At 41.3% G+C, this 19,298-nt stretch overlaps 1 protein-coding gene across 3 annotated transcripts; it reads left to right on the forward strand.

Annotated features, from left to right (window-relative positions):
* The first annotated feature begins 457 nt into the window (after positions 1–457).
* Positions 458–10,858, forward strand: LOC134184849 (receptor-interacting serine/threonine-protein kinase 4-like). Of its 3 annotated transcripts, none has more exons than XM_062652611.1 (11): positions 458–646; positions 2,323–2,641; positions 2,705–2,865; positions 2,927–2,973; positions 3,031–3,174; positions 3,243–3,503; positions 3,570–3,799; positions 3,860–4,025; positions 9,601–10,005; positions 10,070–10,317; positions 10,390–10,858. In XM_062652611.1, the coding sequence occupies exons 1-11, from the start codon at positions 474–476 to the stop codon at positions 10,528–10,530; spliced, it is 2,295 nt and encodes a 764-aa protein (XP_062508595.1). In that variant the 5' UTR covers positions 458–473; the 3' UTR covers positions 10,531–10,858. The 3 variants fall into 3 exon arrangements, with proteins under 3 accessions (XP_062508595.1, XP_062508596.1, XP_062508597.1); XM_062652612.1 differs by having other exon boundaries at positions 2,327–2,641; XM_062652613.1 differs by lacking the exon at positions 2,323–2,641.
* The last annotated feature ends 8,440 nt before the right edge of the window (positions 10,859–19,298 follow it).

A 19,298-nucleotide genomic window follows, 5' to 3' on the forward strand; every position in this document is an offset into this window, starting at 1 on the left:
TGAAATTTTCTAAGATACGCAGGATGCGCTTCTTGTGTCAAGATTTTGAGAACATCCGGGTTCTTGCGACTACGCCTGCCTTCGTTCTCCTACTACAGTGGTAGTAGGAGTGCGCGTTGAATAGCGGTCACGTTTGCTACACCTGATCCGTGCAACAGCGGTGTCATATAGCTTGTCGAAATACTAGCAGAATTTTAACACATCCAGGATTTTGTGCTGTTACCGAGACTTTGTATAATACTGCCAGAATATAAATATCAAAAGGTTAGCCTAACGTTAACCCCGGTAAATGAGCTAAATTGAAATAATGCCCTTTATTTCTTATCTATTATTTCTATGGATAAATGTTGACCACTTTCATATAGGACATTTCGCACACTAACATCTGACAATTACCTTATTAATGTTAATAAACATACGGGTACTCTATGCGCAGCAGGAGAGCTAGATACTTACAGATACTCACAGTCACGATGTTTGCTGCACGTCAACCGTCATTGTTTTGGTCAAATGACTTGGAATACAACAAAGATAAAGACTTTCTCGGTGCAGGTGGATTTGGTGAAGTCTATAAATGTGTCTTGAGAGATTCTGGTCAACAAGTTGCCATAAAGGTCCTCTCCACGCCAACAAGACTGAAGGAAAGGTAAATACACGAAACGGGGTCTAGTGGACAACACATTGCTAAGATGAGTGCATGTTTTCAGATAGGGCGGAGACCTTGTCATTATTAGATTAGGCCCTGGTCGAGCTAAGATTTGGTCTCGACCCTAAGTCTTGTACTTTATGTTGTATACAAGGTGCGTGTTTTCGGTCAGTCTATAGAACGACTTTCTGGCGAAAATTAGGGATGCATGGGATCCAAAATCAAGCAGATGCGGTTCTCTGGGCGTATTCTTCCTGAAATTTAGGGCATTGCACGACGACTATACCGTGTGTGATTGTTTAATGCTGGCGAATGGAATTACCAATGATAAGAACACTGGTACTAGAACGTCGAAAGCCAAACTCTCTGACGTCGACTGGAGCAAGCTATGTACGGTTTCAGAAGTATCTCGTAGGCTCAATCATCCCACGCTATCGATTATCAAGCTATCGATCATCTCACATCGAGCCTCTAAACACCAGGCAGTAGTGCTTTTGACACGTCATTTTGAGCGTAAAAGACGAACGACTTCGGTTCTAGGGTCGCCAGCATATCTGTCGGGAGGTAGACATCTAAAAGTCTGGCTAAGCATTGTGATTTGGTGACGAATTGAACACCGTATTTTGCGAGATCATACCGATAGTCTGCATATGTACTGAGATGTGATAGGAGCAACTGTTAGCGGAAAGCGCGAGCTTATATCTATGTACGTCAGTCGTCACGAGGCTCACGCAATTCATGAAGGGAGGGAAGCCAACGCCATCTCAAGAGATACCAAACAACACGTGCCTGTCATGCAACTCGAGGAAGTAATTAAAATGTTTACGTCTAGCCAAATAGAGTGCTAGCCGAAGAGTATCTTTTTCAGATGTAACAATCCTTCTAGATAGAAAGGACCAGTTGATGCTCTGAATAAGTGCCATTTACAGACACAGAGATGGTTTGTATGACAAGAAAACAGGCCATACTGTCAAAGTCTATCTGAACTGTGGCAACCATAGGAAAACTTTAGCCAAACCACGCCCTACATGTATTGATAGTGACGATGTCTGAGCGTTATATATAACTGTGGTAATAGACGGACGAATGGGGAAATTCTTAGAGAGATCATACCCCAACAAGACAGCGTGGCATAACCATATCCTCCCCCTTCTTCCGGACGGCGGGGGTAGAGTCTGGTACAGTTGCTTTGTTGACGTGGTGCTTCTTCACCGATAAATAAAGCAATGAAGGCATGTGGTCGTTTTAGTAGTCAGGCAGATGACCTTGCCTAATAATCTATGGAAAACTGTGATCTTCAAGAGCTCCTCGTGTCTGGTTTTGGCCCAGCTCTTCGTTTCTAGGAAGGTCACCTTTGACCTAACTGGTAAGCGGAGGATGGAATTAACAAACAATGGGTGTCAAATTCCCTATGACACCGGTCGTATACTCTCGCTTAGCCAACTTCTTCCCCTTTTGCAAAGAGAACAGTAGGATCTTGTCCAATCTGGTAGCTCCGGTGTCCATATGCCATCGGGTTATTATATGTTATACAAGTGAAGAGTGTAATGACGTTGTTAGTTTAGCTAGGGCGTGGGTGCTTGCTCTCAAGCACTAGCCTCCAATTATTTCGTCCAATTGTTTGCGTTGTATATGTTGTATTTGAAATATTATGTCAAGTTACGAACTTTCTGTAGTCAGGTAACAACCTTTCTCGACGAAGTGACCATTCTCCATCGATTGACAGAAAGTCCCTACGTCATTCAATTACTGGGCTTATGCACTGATCCTGGCCATTACGCAATTGTAATGGAATATGTAGAGAACGGGGACTTGGAAGAAATGTTGATTTCAGACAACAGTAAACATTCTAAAATTAGAGAGTGGAGCTGTCGACGGAAGATGAGTTTGCACATTGCAAAAGGAATGGACTTTTTGCACAGTCTCAAACCTCCAATTATACACAGAGACTTGAAAACATCCAATGTGGTAGTTGATCGTAATTATTGCTGCAAGGTAAAAATTCAAGGATATATCGGTGTCTTAAACCAACTCTTAATTAAAGGCTTTTGTTGACAGATTATTGATTTCGGATTGTCAGTAATGAGAGAAATTTCGAAGCAGTCGACAAAACTATCTATTAGTAGCTCCAGAAAGACGGGAACCGTAGCATTTACTGCCCCAGAAGTATTTTGGAACAGAGTAGACAAGAAACGTGAATCAAAAATTGATGTTTATTCGTAAGTTGTCTAAATTGGACGGTAAATAAATTGCATTAATAATTGCCTGTTATACATCTAGGTATTCTATTATTCTGTGGCAAATAAGAGAAATGAAGCGCATTTATGGTTACTCTGATAGTCATTGCTAAAGGTTACATTACAAAGTATTGAATGTTTATTTAGATGGATTCGCGGCTGCAGTGATTCGTGCAAATGTGATGGGTAAACAGAGACCTCATCTGAGTGACAATGATCGCAGCGAAGGCTTTCGAGGTATAATAATTCGCTGCTGGAACGATGAGCCTGACGTCAGGCTAGACTTCAGAGGTTAAAAGCAATAAGCATATGTGAACGCGTGTTTCTGTTTCTTTTAAGCATCTATTTTCGTTTTCTAGAAATTATTACAATGCTCCAAGGAATCACAAGACAAACGTGTGCATCGTGCAGTGAAGACGGTGTACTACGTCGCGACAGTACAGTTACAGCCTTGCATACTGACAATGCTATCGATAGCATTTCCATTCAATCAGACGCTCATACAAATGCTACATCATTAGCATCAATCGTGCCCAATTGTCAGTCTGCAGAAACATTGATTTTAGAATCAACTTCTTTAAATCCTACTGCCCCTCCTTTTAATCCAGTACTACGTTCAGGTGCATCCTTCTCATAGCAGAATCATTCACTATCATCTCTGAATTGTTTTCCTGTATTTGTTATAGTGTCAGATGAAAAGAAAACTGACAGACAGAGGGTGATTTCAAGCTCTAAGAATGTGGGAAATAACACATGGAGAGCTAGACAGTTCCAGAAGAGCATATTAGTAATAGACACGGAGCGACACGGAGAGAGTGCTTTAGTGACTTTAACTCCACAAAAGACATGGCACCTTCCTCGCTCATACAAGGTTTCAAGAGTTTATCGAATTACAGGAATAAAAGAGAGCAACACGGTTGGTTGTTGAAGATGTTGTTGTCACTAGTTATACTGACAAATATTGCTTAAATCTCAGGAACTACAATGGTCAGCAAAGCCTCTACATCTTACTGATGTAGTGGATGCTGCGAAAGAGGTTTTAACTGCTATACGGCGCGAAGCAGATGAAGCAAGCACACACAATTTACGAACGGACATCTGGGTACAACTCGGGAGGCAACTTGTTTTCGATGTGAATGATAGTAAGGTCTCACACCTCTTCCATAAGGGACTTCCCGGGCGTCCGCGGCAATGTTCCTGCACGTCTTTAGGCTAATAGGTGCATGAAACCTCTTAGCCTAAAGCAATAAAATTGTTTTTCTCTTGCTGTTCTAATCTTTAGGTGTTTAACCTTAATTGACGTGGCTATATTTGGATATATTAGTGAGGCTAACTTGATGCGTACACATAAATAGAGAGGGAAAGCCCGAATTCACACAAGTCGAACGTATCACATTAACCTGACCTTCCATGTAATAAGGGGTTTGTAGTGTGACGCAAGCATGCGCATTATAGGTTAGAATGACAGTGATTGTAAGAAATAACCAGGCCTGATAGATAACAGTGCAGCTTTAATTATATATACGATGTTATTTTTGAATCATTCTAGTAGCAACGAGGTATTACTACCACTGTTTACTTGTTGCCTATAGCAGTGGTCTATTTGGGCAGCAAAATACCGTAGCAGCGGTACAATGTGCTTGACAACCATACTAGAAAGAATACTGTAATGTATTTCCATTACAACATCAACTAACGTACACAATGCAACTTAACGCTAAGGCTTGCAGCTAGCACACAAAGCAACGTCTAAAACATTATAGAACTAAGACTACCCCGTATATTTCCGGGATCTTTAACTAACCGGCTACACTATACCCCTCAACTAAAATAGATTACGATGTCCAGCTACCATATCTGTCAGGTGGCTGACCTTTTTTGACAAGGTTGCTCCTGCTCACGGTGGGTTCTGATGGTTCTGAATGCGACCCACTTTCAAAAGAGTTTGGTGATGTAGTGTAGTGTCTTGCAACGACATCTCGAAGCCTAGATTTATTCTGAACCGGAGGCGCAGCTGTAGTAACAGCAGTAACTCTCTCCTCTTTCTCCTGAATGCCCATGTGATACGACTGCAAGTGATTGATATTGACCTTCTTAGTGCTTGAACCGATCATCACCATATGGTATCTTCTCCCCAAGACCCTATTAATGCGATCAATCTTCCACGCTTTGGATTGGGATATATGGCGAACTAGAACCTAATTACCTTCCTAAAATTTGTCTTTGTCTCTAGCCGTTATGTCATGGGCAATCTTTTACTTCTCTTGACACTCCCGCAAGTTTCCATCTAATATCCTTGGGGTGGGAGGAAGCAACAAGTCGAATTGAAATCTGAGATCTCTATTTACGATCAGTCTTGCTGGTGAATTCCCTGTCGTTGTATGAATAGTGTTTCTCTAAACCGCCAGAAAATCTGTAACAACTTCATCAAGAGTAGCTCTTGGAGCGGTCATTCCTTTTCGAACGGCCTGCCTAAATGATTGCACAAACCGTTCGACTTGTCTATTGCTCTTCGAATAACAGGGTAGAGAAAATGTGTGTAATATATTCGGTTGATTTTGAAGAAACACATTGCTGGCCGTTTTTTGTCACCACTTGTTTGGGAACATCGAAGCGAGGACAAAGCTCTCTGAGACATGAGATAGTCGACAAGCTGATGTATATCGGACTGAAATTTGACGTACTTCAGGCCACTTAGAGCGCCAACTGCGAGAAGGCACATTTTGTTTAGGAATGGTCCCGCAAAGTCTACATATAGCCTAATCCACAGATGCATGGTCTTGGAATTCCAATTGATGGAGTGGCACAGTTGATGGAAGCGCTGGTGTAAGGCCAAAGGTTTAAAATTCTTCACAATCTCTTTAATGTCCTTGCCCAGTCCTGTCCACCAAATGTATGGCCAGGCCATGCATGGCCCTTATTCGGTCTGCACCAACGTGGGCAAGGTGCAGCTGTTTTAAAAGCTGCAGTCTAATGGCACTTGGGACAACAATACATGTTTCAGAACACATCCATCTCTTACAGACAACTGTTGACATGACGCAAAATCTTGCATTTACTTGTCTCTCAGACATGATGGCCAACCATCATTGTGCATATAGTGAATTACGTGTTGTAGAATGGGATCTGCTCCAACTAATTTCTGCGGCTCGTAATATTGAATCGGGCAATTTTGAATCAACTGGTATTCTAATGCAGCAACGTTTTCCTCTGACCTGTTGAATTCGTCAAACTTGTCGTCAGAGCTCACAGAAAGACGAGATAGACAATCAGCGTTTCCATGAGAAGCTGAATTTTAACAATCTCATAATCAAACTGAGGTAATTGTCAGGCCAAACGCACTAAACGAGAGCTTGAGCGTGTCGTCGTTGTAACCTTTGTAGCATCAAAAAGAAAAACAAGAGTTCTGTGGTCACTCCAAAGTTGAAATTTATGACCAAGAAGGTAATGCCTGAATTTCTGTGTTGCAAACACTATGAGAGATTGAGAGACCTTTCCTCCAATTTCTCTTTAGCTGCAGTTAAACTTTTAGATGCATGCGCTATGGGTCTTTCTTTACCATCTTCCATGACGTGAATAAGACATGCACCCAACCGCTTCTTCCTCGCATCACATGATAATCCCTACGGGATCCTCTGGTCATATGTCGTCAGAATTGGTAATGTTTGACTAGTGACTTTGAATCCTTCAAATGCTGATCACGCGTTGAAGGAACAGGCGCAAGAACTGTCTTTCCTTGGCAAGTGATTAAAAGAAGAGTGTATTCAGCCACATGTGTGAAAAATTGATTAAAAGTAGGTAATCATTCCTAAGAAGGAACGAAGCTCAACCTGATTTTTGGGGCATGTATTTGCCTAATCGCTTTAGTCTTTTCTTCTGAATCTCGAACACCGCGATGATCGATAACGTGACCAAGATATGTAACAGAGTCCTGAAAGAAAACACATTTCTATTTTCTGAGACGCAGACCGGCTAGCAGATTTTTCAAGAACATCGGAAAGATTTCGCAAATGTGCTTCTTTAGTTGTCGCAGTAATGATAATGTCATCAAAGAACACTCCGACACCATCCAAGTTGGCCAGCACCTTATCCATCACCCGCTGATATAGGGCTGGCGTGGAACTAATTCCAAATGCAAGGCGACCTAGGCGCGTAAACTCCAATTAACTCATATGAGTATTAATGACTAGATAACTCTGACTGTTGTATCAATTCTGAGCTGGTTGTAGGCATCGGATATCAAGCTTGGAAAATTTCTTTCCGTCGGCTATTATACTGGACAAGTCAGCTGGATGAGGAATTGGATGCCAAACCACTGAAACAAATTTATTCGGTGGTTTGAAGTCTTCACAAATTCCACCTTTCATAACGTTGACCGTGGAGACTGTACAGACTGCGGTATCGACATGTTCCAATACTCCTCTTTCCACATTCCTTTTCTGTTCGTCTTCGACTTACCTCTAAGGTGGATAGGAGGTCTTCAAAATGGATACACCTTGGGGTTAGCGTCTGAGTTTAGCTGAATCCCAACCACTTGACTGCAACATCCTAATTCATCAGCAAAAACCTGTGCATAGTTATCTGATATCTCACTTAATCCAAGGCATTCATCCTCAGTGGTAGACATGGCCGAAAGACATATACCACGAGCAATTAAATTTTCACCCAATGTCTTTAGATATTCGATGCAAACACCTGACAACCCAACTTGCTTTATTCATTTCATCTCCAAAGATTGGATCCAGTGCCATGACGAACATACAACTTTACAGGTACGTTATAGCCCCGATAACTGATAATGGTGGTGAAAACACCTTGAACTTCTTAGGTCTTCCTGACATACTCCGCAAATTTTCTGTCTATTTTGGCTCCCTCAACCTCTGCCATAATGTTTTGTCTACTAATGACACAGCAACCCCGTTATCTAACTTGAAAGTCAGCCATTGTTTCTGAATCTGCACCTCCACCTTTATAAAGCTTTGGAGGGGTCAATTGAAAACTTTTAACTGGGCATACATTCTTGATTACAGACTCAATGCTCTCTCATTCTTCTGATGCAGATTCTGAACATGAACTCTGTTCTGCCTGCGCTATTGTTCTTCTTCAACTCTTCTGGTCACAAGATCTAACCTGATAATTCTCTTGAGCTCTGTTTTTATCTAATAAACGTGCCTTTCTTACGGCTCCTGTTCTCTTGAACAAGCCAATGGCCTTCTGCTGGCGTTCTCGATCTGCACACGCCCGCTGGTAGTGTGTAGTGTCTCCGCATATCTAGCAAATACCTTTCCTCCTTGGATTCCCATTAAAAGAAACCTTTGTAAGACTTCTTTGTGATAATCAACATTTCCATTTCTGGGGTAAGGCTGCCCAGAACATTTACTACACTCTCTTTTGCTCCCTCAGTGGTTCGTGCAAAAGTTAAAACTTTATATCAAATGTAAGGAATAACAAATTCTCCTTTTTTTAACATGCTCGTCAGACAGACTAGCAATAAAAACATCTCGAATACGACTTTGTTATTCTATATTTTAAAGCTCATGGTTCGCCGCAATCAGTTTGAGGTGTTCTGCATAAGATTTTACAGACTGTTCTGCTTGTTGCTGACTTCTATACAGACGCACTCTCTCCACTATGGCGTTATGTTTTCGTAGAAAAAGTCTTCATCTAACAATTTATAGTTTTTTCGTGTTGAAATATATCTTTTGTAAAAATGAAATTCTCAAGCCGCATTCTTATCCCTTCATCTAGACACTTTAGAAATAGTTGACGCTTACAAACTTCGTCACTGCCAGCTACTGCAACGTATATGTTGGAAGGCAAAAATTCTTTAGCCGACTGTCATAACGTTACAGTGAGTCTTCTTTCCTGTAAGACCCAATTAACGCACAGATGCTCGAACTCCTTGTAACCAAGCAGCGGTTTTCAGTCATCTTCGAAACAGATTCTATTGACGGTCACTCCAGCTAAAACACAAGGCTATAGTTGTTCGCAATGTGCAACCGCAATTAACCTACTCAATACAATTTGATGCCAAAGCTTGTAGCTAGTACGTGCCCAACGCAACGTCTAGAACATTTCAGAACGAATCCTCGAGACTATCCCGTATATATCTCGGATCCTTAGCTAATCCGATACAAATACTTGTATCACGAGTTGCTTGTCGGTACACCGGCGTAGGAAGCGGATGGTTGGCAGTGTTTGAAGCCTCCTCGCTTAGTGTAGAAATTGTATTTTTTTGTGCCACAGACTTTTGCAAATCTGTATATGGTCGGGCAAGCGGGGTAGTGTTTTTTACTTAGTATGGTACAGCTCCCGTCTTTGTGAACATCCTTCTATGCCACTTTTTTACGTGTGAAATTTATAGCCACATCTGGTGTGTGTGTGTACGTGTGTGTGTGTGTGTGTGTGTGTGTGTGTGTGTGTGTGTGTGTGTGTGTGTGTGTGTGTGTGTGTGTGTGTGTGTGTGTGTGTGTGTGTGTGTGTGTGTGTGTGTGTGTGTGTGTGTGTGTGTGTGTGTGATGATTAAGTATTGGAGCACGTAAAGTGTGTATGTATGTTGATATCTAAACAAGTAATAGAAATAACCCAATCTGCACAAAGCCTACGAATGTAAAGCGACTCTTACAGTGCGTCCTTGCATGATTCTGTTGTCGGGATTTTTGATAGATAGTATGTATATGCATGAGTTTGGTATACGTAATTTGTTTATATACTTAGGTGTGGTCGATCACAGTTATTCTATTGAGAGTGTGGTATCAAATATAAATATGGAATACAAAAAACAACAACTTGGCAAATGGAGGTACGATTTTGAAGTAGGATTGCAAGAACTAGATGTCTCTCCTTTGTACCGGTTTCTTACTACGCAAGCTAATGAGATACGTTCGAGTACACGTCACGACGTGAAGGTTAAAACTCCGTCAAATCGAGTTCGTCGTTTCCAAGTGCGGATACCTGAAGACCAGAAAGATGGCACAGACTCAAAAACTGTAGGCGTCGATTGCTCGCAGACATCTCTTGAAGATGTTGAAAAGGCTGTCATTTTTCCATATGACCACAGATTGAAAGCAGACGTCTCCATGCCATATAGTCCATTTGACTGTCGTTTATTTGTCAGAACAGGTTGTTATAGAATAATATATTTGGCATTATATACTCTTAGCTTTAATTATTTGGAACTCCATAGCTGTAGGCGTTACCGATTACAGCAAAGAAGAAAGTGAAGAAGACGCTATTTTAAGTCGCAATTACTTCGAGAAAATCGTCATTGATGGCAAAGACTTATTACTTCCACCAAAGAAGTTGCTACCTTTTAGATATCACTTACTAGACCACAGAAAGCGTGAACAACAAACTTACCGATATCGAAGTTTTGAGTTGACTGTCACAAAAGAAAAAGTAATAGGTGGTGTACAAGAGAAGAGACCGCAAAAAGTAAGTATTGCACAACAACATTTCAACTATTAGGAACACGTTTGACTTGTTAGTTGTGTACGTTTATTGTAGCTTGATGTTCACATTTACGGCCTTGAATGTGATTCTGTATTACAACGAAATGAAGGACGAGACTGGAAACCTGACGACGTGCTCCTGTTTATTCGAGAAATGTTGAATTGCGCAAAGACCATCAGTTACAGTTTCTTGTAGAAAAGAAGTCCTACGTGAACAGATACTTTGTCTAGAAACAAAAAGCTATAATACGCTAATTTTTCGGCATTCATTGACATGTGAAAGTTTTGTTTAGCTGAAAAGTGTACACTTCATTGTCATGACTTTTTCTACAACAGCTACGTGCAGCTTTATTTGTACTCGCCGTCTTAACAGATTTCATACCTTTATACCTACATGTATGCCAGTCTTCTAGGCATAAATTTTGCATTGCTGCCGAAAATCCTTAATGCATAATTTCGATTACAACTAAGCATCGTGGTTCGGTATGCTCTCTTCTAAAAGAAAATTCTCTACAGAAATTCTCCAGTGGTTCGCTCTATGTTTTGTCTCTATCTAATTATTAACAGTAAGGGATCATTTGTTGGAAAGTAAGCTACCTTAGACTCTCGTTGCGCATCTGCACATTGAATATTGGTATGAAAAACTAATTACCATAAATCCAACTCTAGACAAACTTTTAGTTTTAGCAAACGAGTTTTTATTTTTTGTGCAAACACAAATGCCGCTGCAGTTGAACTGGTGGCGTATATAGACGAGGCTGTAACGTATACGTAGTTTCTAGTTTCAAATAATCGATTAAGAGTTCTATTCTAAAAGAAGTGTGATCTTTCTTTCTTATCTATATCTCTGCTGGGAGAAAGCCCTCTGTCTGTCTGTCTGTCTGTCTGACTGTCTCATTTTCATATACCTTTTACATCAAAGTCAATACAGGTAAAACTAAAGTAACAGCTAATGAACAACAAGTGTCACAACTACAATTACAACTATACAAATAACAAGTAGCATTAAAATCATTCCCTACGGAGCCTACAAACCAAAATTTAGTTTACTGAATTGAAAGTTGAACAACATCTGGACTCTGCCCAGCTTTCTGTCCATATGTTACTCTGATTGTCTGTCTGTATGTTTGTCCCTCTGTCTATCTACCTGTCTGTATGTCTGTCTGTCTGTCTGTCTGTCAGTCTGTCTGTCTGTCTATCTGTCTGTCTGTCTGTCTGTCTGTCTGTCTGTCTGTCTGTCTGTCTGTCTGTCTATCAAATCTTTATATTTCATACATATGAACTATTACAAGCTATAGATACGAAAGTCCGTTATATATCAATTGGACCCACACGGGTTTCTAAAAAATTATTAACTTAGTTTGCATGCAATTGGAGACTATATATGTCACTAATATTATTTTCTTTGCTTCGTTAGCGGTTCATCTTCTGGATTAGAACCTTTGCGTTGCAACCTTGGAGAGCTACAGCGAATATTCTTCTCCAGTAGCACTTGAAATCTTGGTCGCTGTTACCAAGGTCGATGTTTTCACCTAGTTCAGATAATTGAAACAGGAATGATTGTTCTTGTCTTCCCCAACGGCCGAAGTGTTCCATAACTGGAGGCACGAAGTTGAGGCATAATCCACCCGGCAGGACCTTCGACTGGTATTTCTCTACTTTCCTTTCTTTCCTTCTTACCGCTGCTGCCCCGTCTTCTCGGGCTGCTCTTGACAAGATATCGGCTCACCATGGGTGGTCTAAAGACACATCCAGTTCGACGTCTGTTCCGGTTACTGGATCCACGACCGCTATGTCAGTCTGTCTGTCTGTTTGTCTGTCTGTCTTTCTGTCTGTCTGTCTGTCTGTCTGTCTGTCTGTCTATCAATGGTATTATATTTTCATAAATCAGAACTATTACAGGCTAAACCAAATTAAGCAAAGCACAGTACACTACATTACAATGACAACTAAAAAACAAAAAACTGAACACTGTCTGTCTGTCTCCCGGATAACATGGATGGACATCACAACGTGCATGGCCACCATAGAAGACGCCTAGCGCTGACGCGAGGTAAAGATGCGTACAATCCATGATGACAATGTTGATACAGAGGAGTAGACAATATGGGTAGAGGAAGACATCACGAAGTGCATGGCCACCGTAGAAGACGCCTAGCGCTGACGCGAGGTAAATATGCGTACAATCCACGATGACGACGCTCAAACAAAGGAAATGTTGGCGCAAAGACACGAAGAGTGAAGTACCAAACAATGACTTGTAGACAGCAGACTGTGCAGATGAAAAGGTGAGCAAACAAACGATCAAACACGAAAGGGGGACCCAATGGCCAACAGAGTCATAAACAGCGTTAGCGGCCGAAGCCGTGAACGATGACTTGGACGACGACTTGAAAACTCTTCTCCTTAATCCTTGAGATGAACAGACTAGAAATGTGTGGTCCGCCACTCTTTATCCGGGATCTGTCTGTCTGTCTGTCTGTCTTAATACATATATTTCATACATTGAAACTAGTACACTCACACTAAACTATAGCACAAACAAGAAAGCCCACAGGCCTTACGCTAAAACTTTCTGTTAACGCCTAAACAACTGAAACGAGTAAGACTGTCTGTCTGTCTGTCTGTCTGTCTGTCTAGTCAACGCAAAACAGCAGATCCGGTTGGCGAGTTGGTCTAAAAATTCTACCGAAGTGGTAGCATTTGACGGAAAACCATGTGAGATGTACGGTTTTGACATCCGACTATTTGGCCACTAGGATATGTTGACGTCATCACCCACGTGAATCAAGCATCATGTGATGTGGCGCGGATGACGTTACAAGGTGGTAACCACTTCTTGCAGTCTGTTGTGCCTACCCTGTTATACGGATTATCTTTTGATGGAGAACAACATGAGATGTATGGTTTGACTGTAGCCTCCACTATAGCGCGGATTTCTCTACAACGGCGCATCTTATATCCACCAAATATATATGCTCATTGTTGACCTTGGACAGCACCGTTCATTGCCGACGAAGTCGAAAAAGGCAAGATATCTTTTGATATATCCGGGTCTATAAACACGCCTATCTTTATTTCTCCGTGTGTCCAATAGCAGCCATACACCTTCGATACGCCTGCTTCTTGCAAAGGCAGCAACGTATTCGAAGTGACGACGTGCAACCTTACGGCACTGTGGAAATAACTGCGAGACGAGGTGTGATTGCATTTTATACATGTGAGTCAAGTTTTGGATATATAATTCTAGCTAATAATTTGCCAGTACGGAGAACGGGCTATTCAACCAGTACTTTTTGAAGATTAGACAACCCATGATCATTGAAAGAAAGGCTTGACATCCAGTACAGACTTCGCTACAGTTCACTAGATTAAAAAATTTTTGAGTGTAACAAGCAGTGAATTTGAATTCCCGACCAGAGAGATCTAAACATACAAAGTCCAATGTTATAGGTAACTTTCAACCGGATTGTCTGTTCTATTTTGGTGTATCATACTGTATGCCTAGCATCAAAACGAAGGGTCTCTCTAATATATAACTGTTAAATCTCTTTTCGATGGCTCAGTCAGTGACAGATCCAGGTTAGTGCCTGGAGTGCCTAGGCACCACCTACTTTCAGGTCGCTAGTTAGGACAAGTTAGCAAACAAGCAGAAGCAGCTAATATATTTGGTGGTGATAGTCCATGAATCAATTCCGATATGTTGTGGACGGCAGAGGAAAGAGAGACTAGACTCTAGTCTAGCTCAAGAGCTAAGGGGCTGTACTGTCACAATTAAAGACCACTTTTTGAGACAACTACAGGTACAATTCAGCAGGGATCACTAAAGTACATCTAGTTAATTAAAGAGTTGAAGTTTAATAAAAGGGTCAGTCGATGAAGGATGCTTATTTCAGACAGAAAACTCTTGTCTTCACTAAATGTAAGCAGATTCGCGTTATTCGCATTTTTATGTCTCTTTCTGTGTATCTACTTAGGTTTGAGTCTCCTAGGCGCAGAGAGGATCTATACATCAACTTTGCTGACCGGAATCTCAAGCGACATTTGTAGACATCGTCAAAGGTACCCGCACCAAGCCAGTCGATATATGTGTTATCTGACCGAAATAGTGTTGGTTGACTTGCTGCAGCCATGGCTTTAATCACTTGCTTTGGATTGCCCGTATGTTGGCAGCCTTGATTGCCCGAATGTGTAATAGTCATTGCAAGACGTACAACGCTTGCTTGCGTGCGTGTGTGCGAGGTGCGATAGCTCAGTTGGTTAGAGAGCCATCTTATGGAGTGTTCACATCCGGGACCTTAAAGGGTCGCAAGTTCAAGTCACAGTGATGGCGAGTTATGGCATAATTTTATTAAGCCAGAAACTAACACAGATTTGCTTCTCTCGACTCAGGAGTATAAATGAGTACCTGGTCATTGACTGGGGTCCTAAGCGGCCATCGGCTGTGACGTGACATCACCCACTGGGGTCCTGGTGAGACTTCGGGTGCTCACACCACAGTTGGCTTCGCAAGTCGGTGCTTATGCGAGTACTTGGCCCGGCTTCAGGAGATTGCTAGCGCAGGCCCAGAGTTTCCTGAGTAGCGCACAGGGCCCAGCTTAACAGCTGGGGCGTGACTTCTGAGAGGCAGCTCCTGACATTTAGGATTTTTTAAGGTGTGTGTGTGTGTGTGTGTGTGTGTGTGTGTGTGTGTGTGTGTGCGCGCGCGCGCATTAAATTTTGTTTTTATCTTTGTATTTTAATTTTATCGAAGTATTTTTATCTATGTCCTTTAATTTTATCTATATATTTTCATCTACGTATTTTAATAGGATCACGCGAGTCGAATATTCCAGTACTGGAGAATAATTCGTTTTGCCGTTTAACGGTCTTGATTAGGTATACGCTTCTTGTTTACACCACAGAAGAGTTCGAATACCCAAAACTGATCTTATAACGTCATCATAACTCTAACGCATGTTGATGGTAGCGAAATGTCATCATAAATACGTGTATACGTATTGTACACATGATAAAGATCTATACGTATTGTGCACATGAAAAAGACTAAAGTAATCATTTACAAGTTGTACAAACTGCATGAATTCTTAGTAGCATAAAAAGCGAGTGGATTGAAGAGATGATTCAAGTCAAGGTTGCTTGTGCAGGTTTCATTGGCTGCTCGCCCTTATTCGACCGCTTTGCTTTTGGAGTTTGTAATCGTCCTGCATTTTGATACCGCAAGGCATAAGGACTGGACTGCAAACTAAGTTAAACACTATAACCTCTATGCACTAACGACGGATACCAATTCTTTCATTGATAATTTGGGAATAAAGGCGAGGCAATTAAGATTAATCAAAGCCTCTATATAGTGGTTCAATGGATTCGATCAAACCCTTTCGTTTTGTGCGTGGAGTTCTGCTTCTTTTCTAAATCAACTGTTTTGCTTACCCTGTATGCCTAGCTAAAAAGTTATAAGCAGAATTGAGAGTCAAAGTTGAAACATAACAGTCTTGTGCACTTAAGTTAATAATAAATTGGAAATAAGATGCAGTGATTTAGGGAACTTGTTCCCCGCGGTTCCTACGCTTGCATGAAGTTTTTTGTGTAGAAATGATAGCTTGTAGCTTGCACAGCCATGCACACGCGCTAATGAAATGTATAAAACTGTAGCGAAGTAAGACCAAGTTCACCATCAAATTTATGCAGAATGTATAGATGATATAGAAACTGTGTTTCTGATACTCAACAGTTTGTAAATTTGAAAGCGCTAGCTCACTGACGCAGATACTGTATGCAATTATATGAGATGTTTTTGCATCTAAACGTATTTAGTCAACGGTACTAACTTCCCTGGCACGAATTCATATTCACTAGCACGACATCATAAAGAATGTGAAGCAAACGTTGTCATGCATAACGCATGCGTTGCATAGACACTCTTCTAGCATCGTAAATTTCTATTTGAGCAAATTTTAGTGCAATGATTAATTAGAAGAGTTTGTTTGAGTCTATATAATGACTACGTGTACAAGTATAGCAAGTAATGCTAGTACTAGTAATTTATGTATAGAATCGTGTTTAATTAAACGTTTCCTTGAATGCATGTGGATTCATGCAGTACGGAAGTACCACCGCTAAATAAATAAGGCAATTTAATACATGTTATAAACATTGTCATTTATCAACATACGTGGACGACCAGATGACGTCACGATAACGTCTAGAGAGCGATTTAATAATGCGAACTCTTCTGATCGTGAAGCATCCTGCCGGTCTGCACTTGTCCAACTGTTTCTTTGTCGTTCTATCTATGCCAGCTAGAGCAGTGGCGTAGCACATTATGGCTCTCCAATAATTGGTAAGTCATTAAATGTAGTCTTTCAACAACTGACAAGATCTTGTAAATTTTATAGCATTATCGGTTGGCCTCCTTCCAACTCTTTTGGCCCATGCGACGCTATGTCGTTGCATGAACGCCTAGAGAGACGTTGCCCCCGATATCTATCTATATATAAAGGAGAGGTGTCTGTCTGTCTGTGTGTCTGTCTGTGTGTCCGTCTGTTGGAGCGTTTCTCATAAACAGCGAGTCCGATCTCGGCCGAATTTGGCTCGCGCACGCTGAATTCATTCGAGTCAAAAGTGAGATTGTGGTCGTCTTCCTGACTTCTCTACCGACGACGCGATTTCCCGCCGATCGCACTCGTATCCGCTCGCGCGCGAATATCCCCGGAACGACGCATTGTATCTCCTTGGAATTTAGACTACCCGTTCCCCACGTCGGACGGTACGCGTCAAGCGTGTCGTTTATTGCGGGGGACGTCGGGAAATGGAAGATATTTTTGCTGATATCCGGGTCTTAAAAATACGCCCACAGTCGCTTGCCAGTCTACAACCGTCGAAGAGCTGCCGTGTTTGATGCACCTATTGCCCGAAATGTCAGCAACGTCTTCGAAGAAACGACGTTCAACGGGACTGTCGAGATGGCGAGAGTCGGTACGATTAGTGACTTCGTTAGATACGGGGAACAGATTATCCGGGTGCGTACTGCATGTGACTTCCAGTTTTGCTCTGATGGATTCGTCTAGCTGCACGTGACTTCATTTCAGACAACGCAATATCCGGGAGTGCTATAAGATACGTCTAACTGCACGTGACTTTATTTCATTCAACGGGACAGCGCAATATTCGAGAGTGCTATACGATTGCAAGTGTATACGCGACATTTTTATTCACTGCAATCATTCATGGCCAACATCACCTATGATACCATCAAACGCATTTTTAGATACTTTCTGCTATAGTTTCTACTTATAGAGGCGACCTGTCTCTCCTCCAATTCCGTGTTGTATTGGCTCTATGACAAACGTGTGTGTCAACTGCGGCGCTATAAAGTGGAAAGGAGAAGCACCTGGCATGTGTTGTCCTCCGGGCGAAGCCGGGCATTGGAGCCTGTTCGTATACAAAGGCGTAGAATTTTGAAAAAATTATTTATACAAGGTCTCTTAAATTGAGTGCAACCCCACATCTCGCATCCAAATCTTTTAGGTCCAGTGACCGACGCCACTGCATGCTGCTGCAATTGTTCAGAAAGTAGTCATTTCCAATAGAGGGTAGAAAGTTTCCAGTTTTATAAAACTTTAGCACGTCAATCAGCATTTGCGTTGTCGAAATATTCGTTTCTGCACATTGAAATTGGTATATTGTAACGCTATACTATAGTATACGATACTGTTAGACAGTCATTTTCCTTTCATTTTACAACGAGAGGATGCTCCTTGCACAATCCAGCTACTCTGAAAAAGAGCTAACATTGTCTTCCGGTTTCCAGTCCAGTCCTCTATTCTGTTGTCGCAGGCATTCAAATTTACCGCTGCGAATGTAAACATCAATCTAACACATCAGCAGTCAAAAACGTAGATATACAAGACGAAAACTTACTTCAATATTTACGTTATTCGCCGTCTCCGTTTGCATTGTCTGCCCCTTTGAAACAGGCTACTCAAATCCTTTATATCGGTAGTATTCTCGCTCACACCTTTTTGTCGTAAATCAGTCGATATTTAATAGGTATAGTAGCCGCCTTGATGGAACCTCTAGGTCTTTGCTGTCGACGCGAAATTTCTTGAGGTAATCTTGACTCAAGTAGCGTTTTTTCTTCTCTCTGTTTAATCGGTAATTTCAATATTTCCTTACGCAATTACCAGATAAAATATGCAGATTTTTATCAGATACACGATTCTTTATCAACCTGTTTGGACGAGTAAACGACAGTCAAGCGGATAATATGGCATGGAGACGTCTGCTATAAGCCTCTTATATATTTTATGAAAAAATTGACGAAAACCACAATCCACTTTTTTCGCCTTCAAGATATTCTTGCAGTAAAAGATCGACGCCGTCTGTGCCATCTGTCTAGCCTTCGTTTATCCAGACTTTGAAACGACGCTGTTGACGTGACGTAGTTGTAAACTTCACTACGTCATGACGAGTAGTCGAGGGTATCAACTCAGCATTCGCAGCTAGAGAAAGATAGAAAGGAAACCAATCTTGTTCTTGAAATCTCGTTTCGAAAATGTTTGTTCAATTGGTGCCATGTTTACTGTTTTTCATCTTCCATATCACTTTCCCAATACGATAACTGAAAAGTGCTTCACCTACGTGTATCTACAAACTTATTCTTATGGTACTAGCAATCTCAATGGAGGCGTACCATCAGCGTCAACAACAAGAAGCACAAATTTATTATTTTTGCACATCCACTTGTGTCAACACGTGGCTCACATTCAATGCCCGTAAATTATACAGACGCAGTAAACTCTATTTTTAAATTACTTGTAGACAGTCATAAGCACACTTTATGTACCAAAATGGTATCTAGCGCGCGTCTACTTTAGCTATAATATGTGTCACATGTACAATACGTGTGATTTTAAAAGACAAGTAACGACAGAAATATAACATTACGATAAAAAGCAGGCA

Source organism: Corticium candelabrum, chromosome 9 (genome assembly GCF_963422355.1).
Source record: "Corticium candelabrum chromosome 9, ooCorCand1.1, whole genome shotgun sequence".
Classification (NCBI taxonomy): domain Eukaryota; kingdom Metazoa; phylum Porifera; class Homoscleromorpha; order Homosclerophorida; family Plakinidae; genus Corticium; species Corticium candelabrum.

Coding starts and splice junctions, on each gene's coding strand:
- LOC134184849 (XM_062652611.1), top strand. CDS start 474: ATGTTTGCTGCACGTCAACCGTCATTGTTTTGGTCAAATGACTTGGAA. Junction 3,504..3,569: donor TAATCCAGTACTACGTTCAG/GTGCATCCTTCT, acceptor TATTTGTTATAG/TGTCAGATGAAAAGAAAACT. Junction 10,318..10,389: donor AAGAGAAGAGACCGCAAAAA/GTAAGTATTGCA, acceptor CGTTTATTGTAG/CTTGATGTTCACATTTACGG.